This window comes from Urocitellus parryii, chromosome 7, assembly GCF_045843805.1.
Source record: "Urocitellus parryii isolate mUroPar1 chromosome 7, mUroPar1.hap1, whole genome shotgun sequence".
Taxonomy (NCBI): Eukaryota; Metazoa; Chordata; class Mammalia; order Rodentia; family Sciuridae; genus Urocitellus; species Urocitellus parryii.
In genome coordinates, this window is record NC_135537.1 from 21,860,891 (window position 1) to 21,883,050 (window position 22,160).

The 22,160-nt window shown below is 35.4% G+C and overlaps 1 protein-coding gene and 1 non-coding gene across 2 annotated transcripts; both read right to left on the bottom strand.

The window, feature by feature from the left end:
- Positions 1-1,941: 1,941 nt before the first annotated feature.
- On the bottom strand, positions 1,942-20,616 carry Med30 (mediator complex subunit 30). Its single transcript, XM_026393875.2, has 4 exons — positions 20,299-20,616; positions 12,775-12,933; positions 10,712-10,816; positions 1,942-2,193 (listed from the first exon to the last, which is right to left on the bottom strand). The coding sequence occupies exons 1-4, from the start codon at positions 20,473-20,475 to the stop codon at positions 2,098-2,100; spliced, it is 537 nt and encodes a 178-aa protein (XP_026249660.1). The 5' UTR covers positions 20,476-20,616; the 3' UTR covers positions 1,942-2,097.
- Positions 8,626-8,699, bottom strand: Trnaa-cgc (transfer RNA alanine (anticodon CGC)). Its single transcript has one exon. It is a non-coding gene; the product is annotated as a tRNA-Ala (tRNA).
- Positions 20,617-22,160: the final 1,544 nt, after the last annotated feature.

Below are 22,160 nucleotides of genomic sequence, written 5' to 3' on the forward strand. Positions count from 1 at the left end.
AAAACAGATTTATAATATCTGTTGATTTTCTAATAGTTTTTGGAGTGCAAATTACGTATTGGCAACAGTAAGAACTTTTGGAAGACAGTTTTACTCTTGCATCAGAATATAATATCAATTTTATGTAAAAATATAAACTTTAAAATAAATCTAATGTTTTAATTTTAAAAAGATGAGAAAAAATTGGAGACTACCAGATGTAAAAAAAAAATGACCTCTTATTCTTTCCATTTATGCTTAAAAAATCAGTTCGTGATGCCCTGCTGTTTTAAAGGATTAGACAAAAATTCAAGGCATCCAGTAATGTTAGACAAATTTAAGGACACTCAGAATAACAAACACTTGAAACTTTAGGACAAGCACATATTTTAGTCTAGGGCTGAAAAACTCGTCTGTCTAGCTTAAACTTCAGTGGGAATTTAGAGAAAGAAAAACGGATTACTCAAGCTGGAACTACATCAAAATGTCAAGTTAACAGGTTTTGGTGTGTAATGGTGCCAAGGGATCTAACGTCTGAATGATCAAGGCCATAGATTGCCAAATCATTTTAAAGATAATGTCCTTACCAGAATGCTGGAGCTTTCCTTTTATTTTTTTCTTAGCCTTTACCCCAGGCTAACCAAGACCTGACAAAATCACGCAGCAATTAATTGAAGCAGCTGCAAAGAAACAGCTGCAAAGACAAATGCTAACACAGAAGCCCACAAATTCAGAAAGAAAAAATTAAAATTAAGACCAGTAATTTCTCCCATAATAGTGAAAGATGCATTTGGTTTTCTGCAAATGCTTTTTGGCTTTTGAAGTTTGAATAACTGGAATTATATTTAAGATAGCATTATATACAAATGAAGAACATCAGCAGACCATGGTTGCCATTGTTTTACTTGAAAACTCTCCTTGTTGGTCCTTTTTCTTATTTCTAAAGTTTGCTCCCTATCGGGTACAATCTTCCATGTCTCCCACAGTCAATCCTGGCCACAAGAATGCATTTCTTACCTAAGTTAGTTTAATCATAGTGCCAATTTACATAATTGGCCCATTGGTTGGTTATATTACCCAATATTTTTAGAGTCCATTAGAGAATTTCTTAATTTACAGGGGAAGAAGCAGCTCATCCTTTATGATCAGGATACAGAAAAGATATCAAGGTAAGACAGTGGAGAGCATCTTTCCTGCCATTTTAAGAAAATCTGTCTTCAGTGAAAAGAAATAGGGCATCAGAAACAAGAAGAAAGTAGAAGATTTAGAAAATCTTGGAGGCATTAAATCTTGGCTTTAATTTTTGAAGCCTTGGTTCCCACAAATTTCTTTGATTCTATGAAGCTCTTCTCTAACATCTTTGCTTTTTTTTTTTTTTTTTTTTTTTGCTGCAGGAATAAATCCCCTTTTTGGCTTAATCTATATTGAACTTAGTGTCTAACATCTGCAACCAAAATTTGAAGCCAGAATGTGATGAAATAAGAATATATCATTTTACAATGAGATTAGCTTGCCTAAAAGCACGTTACAATGGATTTTACCTTTTTCAACCTACTGCCATACACTAAAGAGAAAGTTGAAATTTGGAGGGTTAGTGGGGTCTGTGTGTTTAATAACCCCTACCACATTCATAATTGGTCTCAAGTAGGCCTGTGAGTGACTGGGTAAACTGGCATCAACTCTGAGTGAACACCCTCCCAAAATGTGGGGCTATGGCTCTACAGTACTGCAGCCTCATTAGTTACTACTCCATAGTAGAGATGTTCTATACAGACGATAGATATAAACTCTAAAAGGGTAACTGAAATGAGTATGACCATCGGTCAAATTTAAAAATATATATAAAACTTTATTTTGCTTTTATAAACAATCATTCAATCATGAAGACTAACCAAAGCTCAAGCCCTATCACAGTTTATTATAATACTCTTTCATTGAATCAACAGCATTAAAAAAAAAAAGTTAATGAAGACAGTAAAGCCACAATGTAAATATAGGAACTTTAGTTCTAGTAACTAAAATTAAAGTAGATAAATAATCTTTTTCAAAGGGAAAATATATTTAAGGGAAAAAAACCAACAGCATAATATGTGTAGAGCAGGAAATTTAAATATCAGTTTAGTTCCTCATCGCCAGCATGGCATTTATATCCCAGATGAGATTTCGTAATTGATCCATAATTTGCTTCAGCTGTTGATTCTTCTGTTTGAGTTTCTGTGAAAACAAAAAGAATTTATCAAGAATGTTTCATGAAATATAGACCATGAAGTCAGAAGATTAAAATGTCGTAAGCTAGGACTCTAACAATCCAGACAGAAGTTAAGCTTAAGCCTCCTACAAGGCGGGTCTCAACCTTTTCCTGCCCCCAGATCTTCCCTGATAGGCATCTTGAATTCTAATTCAGCTCCAGTCCCCAACTCTATTTATTCTTCCACCTCCACCGTCAAAGAAAATAAGCTAAGTATTCAATTGTTATAAAACTAAGTACTTAGATTCTCTAAGGGGCAGTGGAACATCACGGTAGAGAACACCCACTTGAGCCAGATTTCCTGAGTGTTGAGACACTCAGTTGCTTCCCTAATTAAATGGATGACATTGTCCAAAATTATTTTCACATCAGAAAAATGAAGGTAATAACTGAACCTATCTCATAGGAGTTGTTAAGAAGATTAAATGATCTGATTCATGTAAAACGTCAGAACTGCCTGGCATGTAAGTAAGCATTCAACAAATGTTAGTGATAGGAACAAAATGTAAACCATCAATATAAAACTATAATTAAAAATAGAATGCCTGATGCAACTGGTCTTTCAAAAATGTGGGAGAAGTAACTGTTTGCCCATAGCATGGAGTGCAATCTACTTCCAATTCTGAAAACAAAGACAGAATGGCACAGAGTTAAGTGCAATGATCTTCACAACTAAGATCTGCTGCAGGCCTAGACCACATGCAGCAGGTGTCTATTCTTGGGTTCTACTAGATTAGAGTCTATACACTTCATTTTAAACATTCTTCAAGTCCTATGTGGTAAATATTTGCTTAGGTAAAAGAAGAAAATAATAAGGAGCTTCTAGTTAGTGTTTACTAGTTATTGTAACAACAATCATTATTATTCAATAACCTTTTGGAAACATTACATTTGGAGATATATTATTTAATTAGTTTATTTTAAAGATATATTAAACTACCTCCAAGTAATCTAGTATATATCCATCACAAAAGGTCTAAAAAAATCTCAGTTTTGATTTCATTAAAAAGCAAACTAACATAGCTTCCTGTGTTCATATATAAATACAAAACCAGTGACACTTTACATCATGTACAATTACAAGAACTGGATTCTAATTAGAATGAGTTATATTCCATGTATAATATATCAAAATATATGGTTGTATATATATGACAGTATATGACAGGAATATATTTTGATTTATTATACATACATTTATATATATATATATATATATAAAAACATTAAACTGGGGGGAAAAAAAAGGCAAACTAAGGGCTGGGGGATGTGACTCAGCAGTAGAGTACTTGCCTGACATGCATAAGGGCCTGGGTTTGATCCTTAGCATCTCAAAACAAAAAACTAAAATTTAATATATGCAAGTTAAATTGCTTATATTACTTCTATCCAGAGTTAGAGAAGTTACAGGAATGAAATGGTTAAAAGGGAAGACAAAAAAAAGTACTACTAGAAAAAAGAAAAAGAATTCACAGAGATTTTAATAATCTTTAATAATGTTAAATTTAATTCATATTTAAAAGAATTAGCACAGCACAGTCCTAACACATCTGACCATACAGAACATGGGTTTGACTCTGAGCCTCACTTTTAACATGGCCTTTAGGAAGAGAAACTTGGTACTTTTAGCTACTCAGTCTCTTCACTCAGTTTTCAGATGACCCATCTTCCAAGCTGTATCATCCCAACTATTTGGAAGTCAGTTATTGAAGCAGTGTATATACTATCAAGTAAAGTTGACCCAGATTAGGGGACAGACGAGGAATGGCCAAGTTTATAAAGTCTTTTTCATCCTAGAGACAGTTGCATCCACCAAGGGTAGAAGTACCACAGAGAAACCAAAGAACAAAGGTGCTGTATTGAGAGACTGGCAATCCCAGTCCCAGTTCTAACTCTGCCTCTACCTTGCTATGTGATCTCAGATAAATTTCTTCTCAGCAATCTCATCAATAAAAGGGGACTATAGAATCTAAGGTTCCTGCCACCTGTATTTTCTGTACACCCACACATAAGAGGACAAGTGGTTACAGAGGCATGTGACAGATGAAGACAAGAGCTACTGAGTAAGAATAAAAGGAAGAGAATGTAAGTTGATTTCTAAAAAACTTATTTGAATTATTAAGTTCTGAATGATCTTGAATATAATCACTTTTGAAAGTTTCAGAACTTCAGCATCAAGTAGGAGGAAGTTTAAGCATAGTGACCAAATGCTTAGACTATAACCTGGTAAGGTGGATGGCAGAGGAAAAATATCAGATGCTCTGGAACTCTAAAAGATATGGCACTGCCTGATTGAAAAGGTCAGCAAACAGGAAAAATACTTTTGTTCGGGGTCTAGAAGAGTTAGTGGTGAGCCAAGACTGCAGGAGGATACATTTGGGCTTGGCAGTAGGTAATGGGACCCATTAAAATTCTTGAAAGACAAGAGAAATGATTAAACTGCAATGAAAAGATTAACCTCTAGTGGAATGGATTCTCCAAAATACCTTGGACCAAACTGTGCCCATGACAATGGAGAAAGAGGAGGGTTTTATGTGTTGGACACAGTTAAAATCCATTCAAAGGCCCAGTCTGGTAAATAAGCTCAGTGACTGAATATTCAGAAAGTAACTAAAACTAGCAGGGCGCAGTGGCACACGCCTGTAATCCCAACGTCTTTGGAGTCTGAGACAGGAGAATCACGAGTTCAAAGCCAGCCTCAGCAACAGCAAGGTGCTAAGCAACTCAGTGAGACTTTTTCTAAATAAAATATAAAATAGGGCTGGGGATGTGGCTCAATGGTTGAGTGTTCCTAAGTTCCATATCCAGTACCAAACAAACAAAGAAAAAAAAAGACAATAGGAACTAGAATTAATAAAATTATATTCTTGGATGGTTAAAAACAGAATGTATACCAGTATCAGAACAGGGTTTGCTGATGATACCATTATTGGAATAAATGTAAAGTCTACCAATAAGACTACTTTCAAGAAAATTCACTTGGAAATATAAATTCTAATATACTGGTTTATTTTCTTTTTAACACCTCATTAATTCCTAAAAAATTAAGTAAGAGTATTTTCAAATTAATATTGAAGTCTAAGCAGTAGTAAAAGATTTTTTTAAAGTATGATATAAAGTACTTGGATAGTTTTTTTCAAAGATGCCATAAAGTTTCAAATTAAAAAATTAGCATACAAGTAAAATATCTAGAGTCAAAACACGTCATGAAACTATCAACACAGAGCTGACAGTTATGCTTATTAGTGGTTAAATTGTAAATAAATTTTCATGGCATGATATAGGATTTAATATATACAATCTTGCCACTGATTGATTTTAACAGAGGTTGACAGCTGCTATTTTCAAAATCCATCAGCTGTGCCTAATTTGTTACATTAACAGGTGAATGTGTAAGCAGAGTAGATACTTACAGAATATGTTTATGCTAAGTCATACCATGTAATTTAATATTCATACAAAGGATGTGACACTTGACCCAAAATGCTTTAATTTCTAAATGCCTGGACTCAATTATATGTCAACCCTGTAAACGCTGCCTGCTATCTCTTTCAATTTTATTTTACCATTAACAGAATAGCCTTAAGCAAAATAAAACATATTTTGATGTCCCTCAAGCATAAACTCTGAAACAAGAATTCATCCTTTACTTGGGCATCAGGGCTTACAGATTCCAGGATATATAAAGAAAAAATGAAAAGTATTTAAACCAAAAAAGTGAATAAAACCAGGCCATTTTGTTATCTGATGATTTATATTCATCAACAGTGGGCCTCAAAGTTTCAGGTGCTATAGTAGCTAACATACATTGTTAGAAACCAGACAGGACACACATCTAGTCTGTTCTGTACAACTTCGTGTAGATGATATAGCAATATTGAAAATGACCAATTGTGGATGAAATACGGAGTATAAATATATTTATTTTTTTCAGAATAAAAAATATGAATTACAATAAAACTGAAGATATTTAATTGAATATGAGAAACAATTCTATTACTGATCATAGATGTATAAAGCAACTTAGTTATTTAATATAAGTAAATGCCAATATATTAAAAATATGGTGCGATACTGATGTTTCTACAAAGATCCATCAAAACATGACATGAGTACATGAAACAGGGGCTGCTTTCCATTAGAGAGCCTTAGGTTCACAGAAACCTGTCCTTTCATCTGAACCATGCTTGAGGGCAGACAACACTTCAGGCTCCTTCATGGTAGAAATTCTGATACTTGGGAGAATGCCTTGTACACAAAAAGCACTCATACACTTTAATATTTGAATATTCAAACAAAGAGCAAAATATAAAGCTTCCCCCAAATCTAGAAAAATGTTAAAAAACAAGAAAACAAAAATCCTTGGCAATCATTTCTAAACTTCTTTTTGTTGTTGTTTAATTTTGCCACTTGGTATTAAAAAAAAAGAGATGGTTATTATTAAAAATTCTTCATTTTTATACTCCACACCAAAGTAGGCAAGAAGTATTTTGGATGCTTCAGTGTAGATAGCTGCAGTGGTATGGATAAGTGTCTCTTAAAGGCCCAATTCTTAAAGGCTTGGTCCCTAACCCTTAGCTAGGCGATGAAGGTGGAGGGTGGTGAAGTTTTGGGTAACTGGGAGGGGCGAGCCCTTGAAGGGGACTGTGGGATTCTGGTCTCCTCCTCTCTGCCTCTTTCCTACCTTGTTAAGAGGTAATGTGTGTACTACAACACATGCTCCATGATGTATTTTGCCACTACAGGCAGTCCCAAAGCAATGGGGGCAATTAGTCATGGCCTGAAAGCTGCAAAACTGTCAGCCAAAAAATAAACGTTTCCTTTGAAGCTGATTTATTTCCTATATTTGCTATAGTAACAGAAAGCTGATGAAAACACTAGCAAAATTCTGTAAACTTTAAAACTCTAGTACCTACTAAGTATATGAACAAAAAAGCAAACCTTTAAGTTCATAATAAGAATGTACTTTGATTAACATAGAAATGACAAAAATTTATGAATACAGATATTTAATAATACTTGACAAATTAAATTAAAACCTTTTATTTTTAAGAGCATCCATGTAGTTAAACAATTAAATTAAGAAATCTGTCATCCAAAGGCAGCTACTTAAATAAACATAGTTTTCACATAAACACTCTCAGGTACGAGTGCCACTGAAGAAAAAATACATGTATCAATAAATCAAGAGCTCCATATCTTAAAAAATGTTGATAATATATTTTAACCCTATATTTTAGAAGGGAGACACAAGGTGTAAAGAAGTTGGAGGAAAAGAATTGCATGAATTATTGGTATTAAGTTGCTTTTCAGTAGTTTACTTTCTTTCTGCTTTTTTGGGGACTGAAGTTTAAGTGATCTTAGCTGTGTCCCAACTTTCACCTCTGCCCACCATCTAATTCTTCACTGCTTTCTCAAAATACAGAAATAAGAAGAAACAGCAAGTACAAGAGTGCTTTGAGGCCAGTGGATGGGCACTTACCCATGCTCCTCAAGACAAGATACTCTCCCCCTAAGTTTTCTTTTAAAAAACAATTGCCTTAGAAATTCAGAGTGTGGATTTTAATCTGATTAATTCAAAATATCTAAATTCATTCTTTCCTCATTGTAACAGCAATTGAATAATATAACAAAAAGTGTTTCCTGAAGTTAAAGCAGAACCTGGTTTAACATCTGAATTATATGGGAAAATAACATTTGGAATACTGAATTTTATTACATAAATAAACTTCAGAAATGCTGGCTATCTATTGAAATGCTGCGTATTTTTTTGGTGTATTGAAAAAACACTTGACCCAGAAAAATTTTGTGGTCAAGATACACATATGTATCTCTTCTTTTTTTTCAAAGCCCTAATGAAAATAGCAGAGTGGAGGGAAAAAAAAAGCCAGACACTCATAGGGAGAAAAGTTACTAGAGACGAAAGAGCAGCAGATGCAAGAAGGTAAAGTTTAGGACGAATAGAAAAGAAGGGGGAGTCAAAGACTTGGCAGAGAGGAGGAGTCTACAACCAAAGGGTGCAGGAGTCTGCCACTGAGAATAGGGCTGAACCACCCCTGAGAAGGAGGGACAAGGACCATGTCAAGGGCACCCAGGTGGCCTGAGCATGATAACTGGGGGTGGGGCTCACAGAGGTGTACCACTAGAAGAGCCCGAGGCGCTTCACAAACTTGCCCTCCTGGTCACCAGGTGGCTGTGAACCTTCTCCTGTCCTGCCCTCATAGGAACAGGAGGCCTCCTGCAAAGGGAAGCACAATAGCTGGAATCGGTGAGCTCAGGAGAGCAGAGGCAGTAAAAAATACACATATTATTAATGGAAATATGTCACTTCTTAACAAATAAATGTCTCACATCTTTAGGGTAGCAAACACTATCTTTTTTTTTTTTTTTTTTTTTTTTTGTGGTGCTGGGGATTGAACCCAGGGCCTTGTGCATGCGAGGCAAACACTCTACCAACTGAGCTATAATCCCAGCCCAGCACCATGTATTTTTCAAGTTCTAAAATTAAAAGTTCCTAGTCCCCTTTTCATTTTTAACCAATCTCCTTCTGTGAGTTCTTTGTTGTAATTGTCATGACTACTATCATATTTGTGGAAAATACTCTTCTTAAGCTGCATTTCACCTTTTAAAACAAAGCTACTATACTTTATGACATAAAAGTCCAAGTTTTCCTTTCTCCCAAGTTTTGAAATACATATTTCTTTTAATTGTCTAATATTTTATCATGAAGATGTTATTTTCAACTCTGAAATTCATTTTGATACATGGTATATATAATGTAAAAGGTAGTTTAGTTTAGTTTCTCCTTTCCTATTTTTAAGATGGATTTTCTATACAATCCTCCTTCTGTCATAGTCAATAGGAAGGCTATTTTTTGGCTATTATTTTACTAATCTGTCTGCACTTATACCAGTATTACATGCTTAACTACTATCTTTATAATATCTTCATATTACATTTTAATTTTTAAAGTATTCTACTTTATTGTTTTCATCAGAATTTTCTTGTAGAAATTTTACTTTCAAGAAAAAAAAATCTCATTTGGATTTTTTTGGGATTTATTTCCTGATTGGCACTGCACTAAAATAAATTCCTACTTCTGCATGATTTTGATAAAAGTACTGTTTGGATCTGGACTGTTACTGCCTTCATAGTTTGTTAATCAAACAATGAAATGATCAATGTTGGAATTTTTATAATACCCACTGCCCTCCTCAGAATTCTCTAGGCTTTTTAATTATTTAAATGCATTTATGTATCAAGTAAGGTTTATCACACATATTATTGATGTAATCCCTATCTACTCAATATTTCTTGTAATTGTGAACAAAACCTTATAATCTAATTGGTTTACAGCATTATAAGAGCCTGGTGTCAATCTCGTATTAAGCCATTTTATGGAACTTTTACAGACTCTAGTCATTTATCAAATGAATTTCTTTGAGCATTTTAATAAGCCTGTAAATAATATTACAACTCTTATGTCCTAACATTTGTTTATTGTCTTTTTGTACTGCCTATAACTTCAAAAATAATGTTAAACATTAGTGTATACAGCAACTTATTTTATGCCAATTTTTGGTAGGAATATACTTCTTTATTTCACCTGTATAAAAAATGTTGGCTATTTATCCGAAATTAACAGATGAAAAAAGAAACTATACTGCTAATTGTTTTCAGTGTTCCTTGGATTAGCAACTGGTATTGATTTCTATCAAATGTCTTTCAGACACCTGAGAAAATATTTTTCAGTGTAATCTACTGACATTACATATTACATGTATACATTGAAATTATGCTTATGAACCTCAGAAAATCATTTTTAGTTAAGATGTATTGTTAATACACTAATGTATCCTACTAACCAGAATACAGAATGTCGGAGAAGTGAGCTGAATTTACAAGTGACAGAGGGAGGTTGGTAGTTCTATTCACTGTGTAACTTCTGTTAGGTTTTGGTAAGTTTAGGCCACATTTCCACAGAATGAACTGACAACTCTCCCTATTGTTCTGTGTGTTGCATGAGAACTATCTGAACACTGTCTTCTGAACTTTTAAAAGTATTGGGCAATAAATGCATTCCAGTCAGGAACTTTTGGGGGGCAAAAGATTAATGCTTTGCTAATTCTCACTTTCTTATTCCGGCATTGAGACATTCACATTTCCTATTTGTAAATTTTTATCATTTGCTGCTCAAAATATGTCATACAAAGCAAGGTAGACTTGGGCTTAGAAAAGAGAAAAGTAAATGGGTTGTCATGGAGACCTTCGGGGTTCTTTAAGAATTTTACTGAATGAATTTTGTGTCTCTTCAGACATTTCTGCTTACCTTAGTTCTTGACTTCATTCTAAATAGGATGAGTCTGCCACAAAAACAATTTTATGTAATTCTACAATTTAAATTATGTTTTGAGTTACAATGGACTTGTTAGTATTTTTTTATCAAGAATTCTGAAATGTAAAACATACAGATGAATAACTCACTTTATTTACTTCAGCAATCTCTCGTCTCTCTTCACTAGCAAAACGTGGCAGGCCAGCCCGATCATCATTCTTTGAGCCTTCTTCTTCCACATATGGAATAAGTTGCTAAAGAGTGAGGAACAAAAGTTAAAAATTAAAAATGTGACCTGAATTGTCCAATTAGACTGGTATAGAGGATGTATCAGATTAATGCCAATTTTCATACTTTTAGTAGTTTAAAAATAAATTTCAATTCTGACAATTACCTGAAATAGCAGTTTTAGAAGTTTATCATTTTGATGCATTCTATATATTACCCTTTGTGTTTCTTTTGCAAAAGGCCTTTATAACACTGGTTGTCACATATAATTAAATAATATCTTACTCATTCAATCAACAAATATTTAATTGGCAGACACCGGATAAGACACTGCAAAACTAAAGTCAAGTAAGATTTGTGAGTTACAGTTTGATATAAATAAGATGGGCTCTTTCCTTCCTCTATACTAGAAGGAAAGAACTGCATGGATTACATTATTATATAAATGTCATTAACATGCCATCTGAAACTTCAGTATGCATGCAAATTTTTAGATGTCTTAACTTCTTTTCATTGTCAAGAATCTCTTTTTGGTAGGTCAAATTTACAAATCAGTGAAACTAATAGCAGAATTATAATTAAACATGTGTGGTTTGTGATGAAGTTCACTAAAGAAGCCCCATGTAAATGTGACAGAATTAAAGAATTAACAGCTTCCGCCATCTGGTACTGTATGTGGGAACAGGCCAGAAGAATATAATTGGTCAAAGTGGTAGCTGCCTCTCCAAACTTCTTCCTGTTCTTGGGACAAATACAAACTTACCATATCTACATTCACTATTTGTTCCTTTCCTCTAATACAGAGCTGTCCTTCCTTCTTCAGATAATTAATGTGTATGCAGTCTGTGCTGATTCTTCTGCCCTGTCTTCACTCATTCCTCTTCCTTCAGTCTCTCCCTACACTTTTCCTACTTTATCATCTAAACATGTTCCAGTCTTTTCCATTTTGAGAGCAAAAACTCCCCAAACTCTTGCTTCCATCTACTTCTTTTCTCTCTTATGTATGTATGCTTCTCTAATTGCTGGCTCCAGCTCTTTACTTCCTGTTTAATCTTCAAACCACTGTGATCTAACTTCATGCTACATGTTTCTCCAAAGCTCACCTACTCAAATGTACCAATGATTTTCAGCTAGCAAAACCCAGGGGAAAGTTTTCATTTCTAATTTTCCTCAACCTCTGGAACATCTGACAATGTCAACCACATTCCTGATCTTCCTCTCACATCTTTGACTGCTTCTTTTTTAGGCTGTTTTGCATTTAACTCTTTCTCTGTTCATCTCTTACATGCTGATCACTCAAAAAGAAAGCAGATTCCATAAAATTGTCCTTTACAGGTAGTGAGAGAGAATCTAAGCTTCCCAGCTACCTTAGGTGACAAAGATATGTCAACAGGAAAATGCTACTTAGAGAAATATGACACACCTAGTTAACTAGATATATCTGTAACCCAAGACTAAATTTAGAAAATATGTTTCAAACAGAGTGATTCTACCTGACTACAAATCAAACCTAAATTAATACTGATTAAAAATCTTTTAACTGTAAAAAACTTTCATGAAAACCATTTTAAAGGTATTTTATAACACTATTAAAACTCTTACTTAAAAAAATCATGCATTGATTTAAATAAAAGGAGATGCTGAGAACCACGACAAAAATTGTCACAGACAGCCCTTTCCTCCTAATGCCACCAACAAAAGCCACAAGCAGCCTTGAAGTTAAGTCTAGAAGAAATTATTAATGTGAATATACAGCAGTAACACACACACACACACACTCTCTCTCTCTCTCTCTCTCTCTCTATATATATATATATATATATATATATGATATTTTCATCTTCTCTGGTTAAAAGGGAAACCAATAAAAATTCAAAATCTGAAAATATTGCTGAAAAGGAGAGAGAGGAAAAAAAAAAAAACTACAAATGTCCCGATACTATCTTACATCTCATATATTCATGCCCGAATCACAAAAAATTACCTCTACTGGAATGGGATCCATTCCCCCACAGTTTTCATTGCATTTGTCGTAAACCAATCTCAGCTTCCTGAAGAGAATGGAAAGTTGGCGAAGATGATCCTGTAGCTTTGTTAACCGGTCTTGGTATGTCCCAGTGTGGTAAGTGACACCATTTGGCAGCTTAGCAGGCAACAGAGAACAATGAAAATAAAGAAATGTAAATTAAGATTTTTAATAGGTAAAGCTAACAAAAACTTTTAAGTACTACATAAAAGTAAACTATTGATAAAAGACATATAAGATAGGCTTGAATAATTAATTTCCCTTTTCTTATTTTCCAAATACAATGGTTTAAAAGGAGGTAGATCCTCTTAAATTATCTGAAATATTATTAAGATTTTTCAGAAATTCTCAAATATTAAAACACTTTGCATGTTTCAAGGTAATGTGATATACTACCAAAGGCAACCCACTCTAAAAGGACATATTACTAAGGGTTCCTTCACCAATACAATGGAGGATTTCTTACCATGAATTCTCAATGTGTGAACTTTTCCAGACACTAACAATTCAGAGAAAACTTAAGTATACTCCTGCTTTCATGTGTGGATGATAGTAAGGAGTATAATGATTTTATCTTGTATAGAGAAGCACTTTGAACCTTTCTTGTGGCATTTACTACGTTTAATACTTTGCCCCTATTTTCTATTTAATAAAGGCTGACACTTATATTTGTATCACCACATGCAGTATAGTGCAAACACATCCACAGGTTTTAACATGCAGTCTGAATTATTTTACTTTAATGAGTTATTTTATCCACAAATCTATACTTAACCCTTTATTGAGAAGTGTGTGTCATGAAAGAACTCTTAATAAAATCTGTCAATCCTTTAGAAATGCAAAGAATCATCCTCCTCCAATTTGCCTAACTTAGTCAATTTTGATACTAGTTTTATAGCAGCTTCTTCAAGAAAGGAAAAATTGATTCAAAAAATTCCTTCATTCTTTTTTATTTTATTTTGTGTGTGTGTGTGTGTGTGTGTGTGTGTGTGTGTGTGCTGGGGATTGAACCCAGGGCCTTGTGCATGCAGGGCAAACACTCTACCAACTGAGCTATAGCCTCAGTCCCCTGCATACTTTAAATGTGTGAGGTATTGTTTAGAAACTGGGGTAGCAGTCAACATGATAGAAATGAGGTTCCCATATTACATAGCATACATGGTAACAGCCTTGAAGATCCCTTGATCTCACTCCTCAGCTGAAAAGCTCATCAATAATCATCTCACTCATGACTGTGGATGAAAAACATAAATGCATCTGTCAGGAGCTGCTCTGGACAGAAGCCATGTGAGCACCTGTAAGTCCTGAGTGCTGAACAGTTATTGCACCCGACAATACATTGGGCTTTACCTCTGCTCAGATAAGGAAGGTGTGGCTTCAGGAGTGGGCGTCACCAGATGGGGCTGAATTATACCCACTTGTTCCTTTGTAATCCTACCCCTTTGCCCTTTTTGGGATAGAATGTTCCATGGAACCTCCCCTTGTGTGTCCCCTGTATACGAATAAAGAATTCCAGGGGCTTTCTCTCTTTCCACGAATCCCTAAGGTCACAGAGCCACCCCTGATTTTGAAAAGGTACTTCTGTGTGTTTGTGTGCTTTCTTCACTGTTTTCTTAAGTTATTGGAATAGTCAGATTTTGTGAACCCAGCATAGGTCACCAGCTTGGATAGATGGCGATAAACATCATCATACATCTAGACACTAAAAAAGCATTCAACTAAATTCAATATCCACACTTAAAATAAATATAAAACATAATAAGACTCCTCAGTATAATAAAATATATTCATCTCAGTTAAAAACTCCGCACATGGTTAATGTGAAAATATCAGAAATATTCTGCTAAGGTCTGGAACAGAAAAGGATGTCTACTAAGACCAGTAATACTACTAATGAACACTGTTCTAGAGGCGGTAGCCAATATAATCAGAGAAGAAAACATAAGGGGGAGGTTGAAACAATAAAAAAGAAGCTGTATAATAGTCACTATTTATAAATGAAATGATAATGACTACAAAAATTAAAATAATTCAATAAGGGTATGAGTACGAAAATAATAGAGAAAAAGAAATGGCTTTGCTTTTACCTATAAAAATAAACCCAAAGAAAATGGCCATAATAATGGTGACAAAAATGATAAAAGATTTAGGAACAACTTTCAATAAAAATAAAAATGAAACTTAACATACTTCTTAGGGAAATAAAGGATATTCCATGCCTTTGGCTGGTTTATTAAGACTCAACATCATAATGATATCTTTCTAGATTTAATAAATCTCAAGAAAACACTGATAGGTTTTTCTTAGAACTAAAGTTCATTCTAACACAGAGAAAATTAAATAATCAGGAAGAGCCAGGAATACTCTGAAAAATAAATGAAGGGCTGGAGTTGTAGCTCAGTGGTGGACTGCTTGCCTTGCATGTGTGAGGCACTAGGTTCAATCCTCAGCACCATAAAAATAAATAAAATAAAATAAAAGTATCATGTCCATCTACAACTCAAAAATTTAATAATAAAAAATTTTAAAAATAAGTGTAAACAGAACAAAGCCTCAAAAAATATTTTAAAAATTTGGCTTTAATCCTTAAAAGACAGACAGATATGTGGAAAAGAACATTCAAAAATGGAGTCATTTGTGTAAAGTAGCATGGGAATGGATGGAGGAGGAAAATGAATTCATCGGCCTTTTGAAAAAAGTAATGCTAGGGCCATACCTCACTTTATAATAGGATAAATTCCATTATGACCAAAGTTTTAAAAGCAAAAACTAAAACAAAAACCCCCAGAACTCTCCCTAATTTTGAAGCAGGGAAGGCCTTCCTAACTAGTCATAGAATCTAGACACCCTTAAAGATAAATAAATTCATTTTTTTAAAAAGCATGCATAGCAAAAACTACCATAGGCAGAGCAAATAAATAAATAAATAAACAACAAAAAAAAATCAAAAGACTGAAAAAATATGCTTGCAAGTTATATCATAAACAGCAAGTTCCTCTAACAAATAAATAAGTCCTACAAACTTGTGAACAAGGTAAAAAAGATGTTCCACAAAATGATGAAAAAAATGGGCAAATAACATATATAACATATATAACCTATATAAGCATTTAGCATAAAATAAAGTATAAATGATTTGTACATTTATAAAGAAATAGTCAAATTTAATCAAATTAGGAGAAACATAAGGTAAAAAACTGCGGCATCTATCAAGTGATCAAAGATCCAAAACTAATAATGTACTGTGCTGGTCTTAGTCAAGATATGGTCTCATAAATTAGAACAATCCCTGTGGAGGACAATTCATCAAAACTTATCTAATTACATAAGCAAACAGCTATTTAAAAAATGTATCCTAAATCAGACTTTCACATTTGTGTAGGAGATGATCTGCTACAGCCTAACAGTGAGAAATTAAAAGCAGTATAAATGGTCTCACTAGAGAAAAGTTTTAATAAATTATAGGATTTCCATGCAGCAGAACAACATATACTACAAAAAGCAAAAGGGAGACCTTTCTGTACAGACATGAATAAGTATCAAGATACACTCAATGTAAAAAACAAGGTACAAAATATGTATAATATACTACTATCAGTGCAAAAGGGGAAAATGAAAAATATATATACACATTTGCTTAAATATGCAAAAATATCTGGAAGGATACATAAAATTAGTAGTAAGCATTGTTAACAACTACTGCCAGCAGAGATGGATTAGGTACCAAGTTAATAGAAATGGGAGGGAAAACATTCTGTTTTACTTCTAAATTCTGAATGTATTATGTATGCCAAAAATAAAATAAGAGATTTATAGGATAATAAACAGAACCAAAGCAATGCCATTTTTTCACAGGGAATCTTAATCAGGGATTTAGGGATAATTGGGGATATATTCTTTAACTCCTCAAACTTATTTTCAAAATGTGCTTTTGCATTTTTCTTAGAAGACTCAGTCCATGGTTTTCATCAGACTCTTAAGCAGAAAACAGACACCTAACATCTAAAAAACCATTTCTCTAAAATAAATGCTTGGAAATAACATTAGCAGTTTGTACTTCACAACTCTAACTTTATGGATTAATAATACAGAGGATGATTTCAAATCTAAATGGTTAAAAAAATGTAGTTCTTTATTCTCAGAGAGGAATACTTTCCAAAAATCCCCAATGGATGCCTGAAACTAGCGATAGTACAGAATTCTATATATATACTAGTTTTTCTTACATATACAAACAGTGAGAAAATTTAATTTAAAAAATCAGGCACAGTACATGAAAAACAAGTAAAATAAAACAATTATAACAATATATTGTTATAAATATCATGAAAATGTGGTTTCTGTTATGGTATGGATCTAAATGTCCCCAAAAGGTTACCTGCTAAAACCTAGGTTGCCAAGCTGTGGCACTATTAGTAAGTGGCACAACCTTTAGAGGTGGGGGTCTATCTGGAGGAAGTAGGTCAGGAGGGTGGACTGGGGAAGGGTATATTTTGTTGCCTTGCTCTCTTGTGTATTCTCTTTGCTTCCTGGCTGCAATGAACTGAGCAACTATTCTCAAATACATGCTCCCTGCCATGAGGGTCTACCTCACCACAGGCCCAGAATCAATGGACTGAAAGTAACATGGAATGAAACCTCTCACACTGTGAACCAAGATAAATCTCTTTCCTCCTAAATTGATTTTCTCAGGAATTTTGTCACAAAAAAGGAAAGCTAACCCTCCCTCTCTTTCTCAAAAGGCCTAGTTAACATTTTCGGATGATGGTTGACCATGGATAACTCAAAATGTTGACGAGGGAGCCACTGCATTAAAGAATAACCAGATGATATGCAGTTAAGAGCATCCTTTTACCTCTTCTTACAGTGTTTTCGAAAGGAAGGGGCACACTGTTGTTACCTTTTTGGTCAACTGCAATGTGCCCCACAGGGCCTCAGGTAAGTTAGACCATGTAAATAACTATCCTAGCCCCCTACCAATTAGCTTTGAATACAGATCCACATGGAATAGTAATTGATAACACATTTTGAAAGAGTTTAGTTCTATGTGGGCATGACCTGCATTGTATCTCTTTTAATAATATAGACAATTTGAGGGGCTGGGGATGTGGCTCAAGCGGTGGCGCGCTCGCCTGGCATGCGTGCAGCCCGGGTTCGATCCTCAGCACCACATACCAACAAAGATGTTGTGTCCGCCGAGAACTAAAAAATAAATATTAAAATTCTCTCTCTCTCTCTCTCTCTCTCTCTTTTAAAAAAAGTTAACATTAAAAAAAATATATAGACAATTTGATAGCAAATTTATAATATAAGGAAGTTAACAGGAAGTTACTTCTCTCTTCAAAGCTCATTTCCCTTAACTGTTAAATAGGGATAAAAATATTTCTTGAAAATGTCTCTACAACTGTATATTTCACCAAGAAAAGTGCTTGATAGATGATAGCTATTTCCTCTCCCGGCCCTAATTTAGTACTTTACATACAGCAGGTTAAAAATCAAAAAATACATTATATGTTAAACTCTAAGACATCATTTAATTCACATCTTCCCCATTTTAGATACAAATCTATTTATTTTTAAAATAACTGCTAAAGAGTTTTGATCTTCTCTTGAATTTTCTTTGTATTATATTTCACACTGACTTATTGATAATGGTCTTAAGACTTCCACAAAGCTGGGCACAATGGCACAATGCCTCTAATCCCAGTGACTGGGGAGGCTGAGGCAGGAGAATAGGAAATTTGAAGCCAGCCCCAGCAACTTAGTGAGGCCCTGTTTCAAACTAAAAAAATACAAAGGACCGGGGTGTAGCTCAGTGGTAAAGGTAAAGTAAATTTTCACAAAACAGAGTTACTCATAAAATCAGGAGAAAAACTCCTACACTTAAAAAAAGAAGGCAATAAAATATGTGTTAGGCACTCATAGAAATAAAACTTTTATAATCTGAAAACCTGGCTTCAAATTTACCACTGACTAGTTCTGGGTATGCCACTTTAACTCTCTTAACTACAGTATCTTCATCTGTCAAACAAGAAATCCGCATCTCATAGCATGTAGATAAGCAAGCATTAAAAAATGGATCAGCCAGGGCTGGGGATGTAGCTCAGTGGTAGAGCACTTGCTAGATTAGGTTCAATATCTGGCAAGGCAAAAAATAAAAAAAAAGTTAGCCAGTTATCCAAAAGGTGCTAGATCAATTTGATACCTAAAAGGAAAACAATGGATTTAGACTCATACTTATTACTATAATCTTCCCCCCAAAATTAACTTAATATAGGTTATAAACCTAAATTTGAAAACTAGAACTACAAAACTTCTGGAAGAAAGCATTGGAAAAATATTTGTCACTTTGGGCTAGGTAAAAATTTCCTAGGTATGACACCAAAACCAAGCTCTGAAAAGAACAAATCAACAAGTTAAATTCCATCAAAATTAAAAATGTCTGTTCTTTGAAAGATAATATGAAGAGAACGAAAAGAGGAGCCACACACTGGTAGAAGTATCTGCAAAGCAAAAAAGATATATAACAACAAGTGCAGATGAGGATAAGGAGTAACTAGGACCCTTGAAAGGTGCAAATTGAAATATAAATAGGTCAGCTATTTTGGAAAAATTTTTAAGATGTTAAGGAACAGAGATATTACCTATGATCCTGCAGTTACACCCCTAAAATATCCATTCAGGAAAAAGTGTAACATGTGCACACAAAGGTTTGTAAGCAAACATTCATTGCAGCATTATTTACAATGGCCCCCAGGTGGAAATAACCCAAATGGCCATCAACAGATGAACTAACTGTGACATATTCATACAATAGACCACTACTTGGCGATAAAAAAGAATGACTTATTGATGAACGCTGAGGCAAAGAACCAGGCAAAAGAAGCCTACATACAGTATGATTTCATTTATATAACTCTAGAAAACACAAATTTCAGAAAACGGTGGTTACTCCGAAGGAGAATGGGAGGCAAAGATTTCACAGAGGCACGAGGTAACTTTTAGGGGTGATAGGTTCACTATTTTGACTGTGGGGCGGTTTCACAAGTCCATTCATTTAAATGAACATAGTTTTATTGTATATTAGTTGTGTCAAGAAAAGAAAGGGGCTTTTTTTGTTGTTTAGCAAAATGTGAATTCTTCAACTCCTTGAACTGCCCTCCTCTCCACAGGAAAATTTCTGCTGGAAAAATTTTTCGAATAATCTGAAAAGGGAAGTGAAGTGCGACCCACCGTGTCTTGAAAGGTATGGGATTTACACAGAGAACTCAGTTGAATCTAGAAAATGTGGCTTCGATCGTAGAGCAATCTGGTCTGGAAAACATCACCCCTACAGATATTTGGGGGCTGGCACATGCTTGGGGGACATTTCTGGGTGTACACGGGGTGACCTACACTCGAGGTTTGCCCAGGGCAGCGCCACTGAGGCCCAGCCTTTCACTCCCAGAAGCACCCCGCTAGCTGCCCGTGTCGCACGCCCACCTGCATGTTCCTGAGGAGCTGGAAGATCTCCATCGTGCGGTACACGATGTCCTGCACGGTCTCCTGCCCGATCCTGCAGAGCGACGCCGTGTTGACCTCCCTGGCGGCCTGCTGAGCCTGGGGTCCGGCGAAGGGCCCCGGCGCCATCCCCGATGCGGCCAACGGAGGAGTGGACATGGCGCGGCTGCGACCCCCGGCCTGCAGGAGCACAAAGGCAGGTGTCAGGGGACAGGCCCGGAATTGGGACACGGCGGTCCTTTACGTGGGAAGGAACTCAAAAGCCCCGGGCCAGCCGATTTCAAAACAACCGGCGCCACTTCCGCCCACGGTGACGCAATACGTCGTAAAAACGTCACAGGCACACCGCCCAATCAGAAAGCCTGGGAATCTGTCTCCATGAGCAACCGGTCGGGATTGGACCGCACGCCTGGGCGAGCGAGACGGAAGGGTTAAGTAGCCAATCACTAGTAGCTCTCTGGCAAAGGGGGCGGTACTCGTGGTGGAGGTGGGGTAGACTTGCCCACAGATCTTACCTGGAGTCAGGCCTTTCAGTTAATGTTGGGTTCCTTGCTCAGCATTTTCTCATAACAAACCGATGAGGTTTGTAGTATTATTGTCATTTTGCAGCTAGGAGTTGGGCGCAAAATAGCTAAAGTACTTGTTAACTGCCTGCAGCATGTATTGGCAACCTTGAACTGGAACAAAATTTCTGTTCTTCTCAGTGACATGGTATCGACCTGTCTGATTCCTTTTGGTCCCGGGACCAATCAAAGTAAAACTGAGCACGATAAGCACTCACTCTCCTTTCTGCCTCTAATATTTACTATAGTAGTTCCCTTTTATTGTACGTGGATAATTCTAAGACACCCAGATGCCTTGAACTACAGATCTGACCCAATATACTGAACTATTTTCTATACCTTAATGCGTATGATAAAATATAATTTGTTAGTCGTAGTAAGAGATTGGTAACAAAAACTAATAGAATAAGTATGCTGGGTGCGGTGGCCCAGCCTGTAATCCCAGCAGCTTCAGAGGCTGAGGCAAGAGTACCGCGAGTTCAAAGCCAGCCTCTGCAAAAAACGGGGCTTTGAGCAACTCAGTGAGACCCTGTCTCTAAATAAAATACTAAATAGGGCTGGGGACTTGGCTCAGTGGTCCAACTCCCCTGAATTCAATCCCTGATATCAACACCCCCCCACCACCACTACCACTACCAAAAAAAAATTATTACAATATACTGTGATTAAATTATTTAGAGGTTAAGAATTGTTTATTTCTGGAATTTTTCATTTAATATTTTTTGGTGGTGCCGGAGATTTAACCCAAGACCTTGTGCGTGCAAGGCAAGCACTCTACCAACTGAGCTATGTCCCCAGCCCTCATTTAATATTTTTGAAACACGATTGACCTTGGATATCTAAAACTGTACAAAGTGAAATTTCAAATGGGGGGGGGGCGGCTGTGATGTTTTAAAGAATTGGTCCTTTTTTATTATTTCTTACATGACAAAAGTGGAGTGCATTACATTCATAATTTTTTTTTTGCATCACAATTCTTAAAACACCTTTATACCACAATTTATCAAATCTCTGTTTGTATAAAAGGTATGTTGACACCAAATTCCCATCTTCATACATGAATTTTGTATAATGATGACCATCTCCTTCTACTATCCTTAAAGAATTGGTCTTCATACAAGGGTGCTAACAATTTAGGATATTAGGACTAACATGAAGGGAGTAAGTTGGGGCTTGACTGTAGACAGAGGAGGGGTGCTGAACAATGGGTTTGGAGTTTTTCCTTTGTAGGGACTGGGGAAAAGGAAGGCTGGTGCCAGCAACCTTAGAGGTAAAGAGCTT

Excerpts from the sequence above, each read along its gene's own strand:
- Med30 (XM_026393875.2), bottom strand. The coding sequence starts at position 20,475 with ATGTCCACTCCTCCGTTGGCCGCATCGGGGATGGCGCCGGGGCCCTTC. Across the intron at positions 12,934-20,298 it reads AGCTCCTCAGGAACATGCAG|CTGCCAAATGGTGTCACTTA; the intron begins GTGGGCGTGCGA and ends TTGCCTGCTAAG. Across the intron at positions 2,194-10,711 it reads AGATTGCTGAAGTAAATAAA|AAACTCAAACAGAAGAATCA; the intron begins GTGAGTTATTCA and ends TTGTTTTCACAG.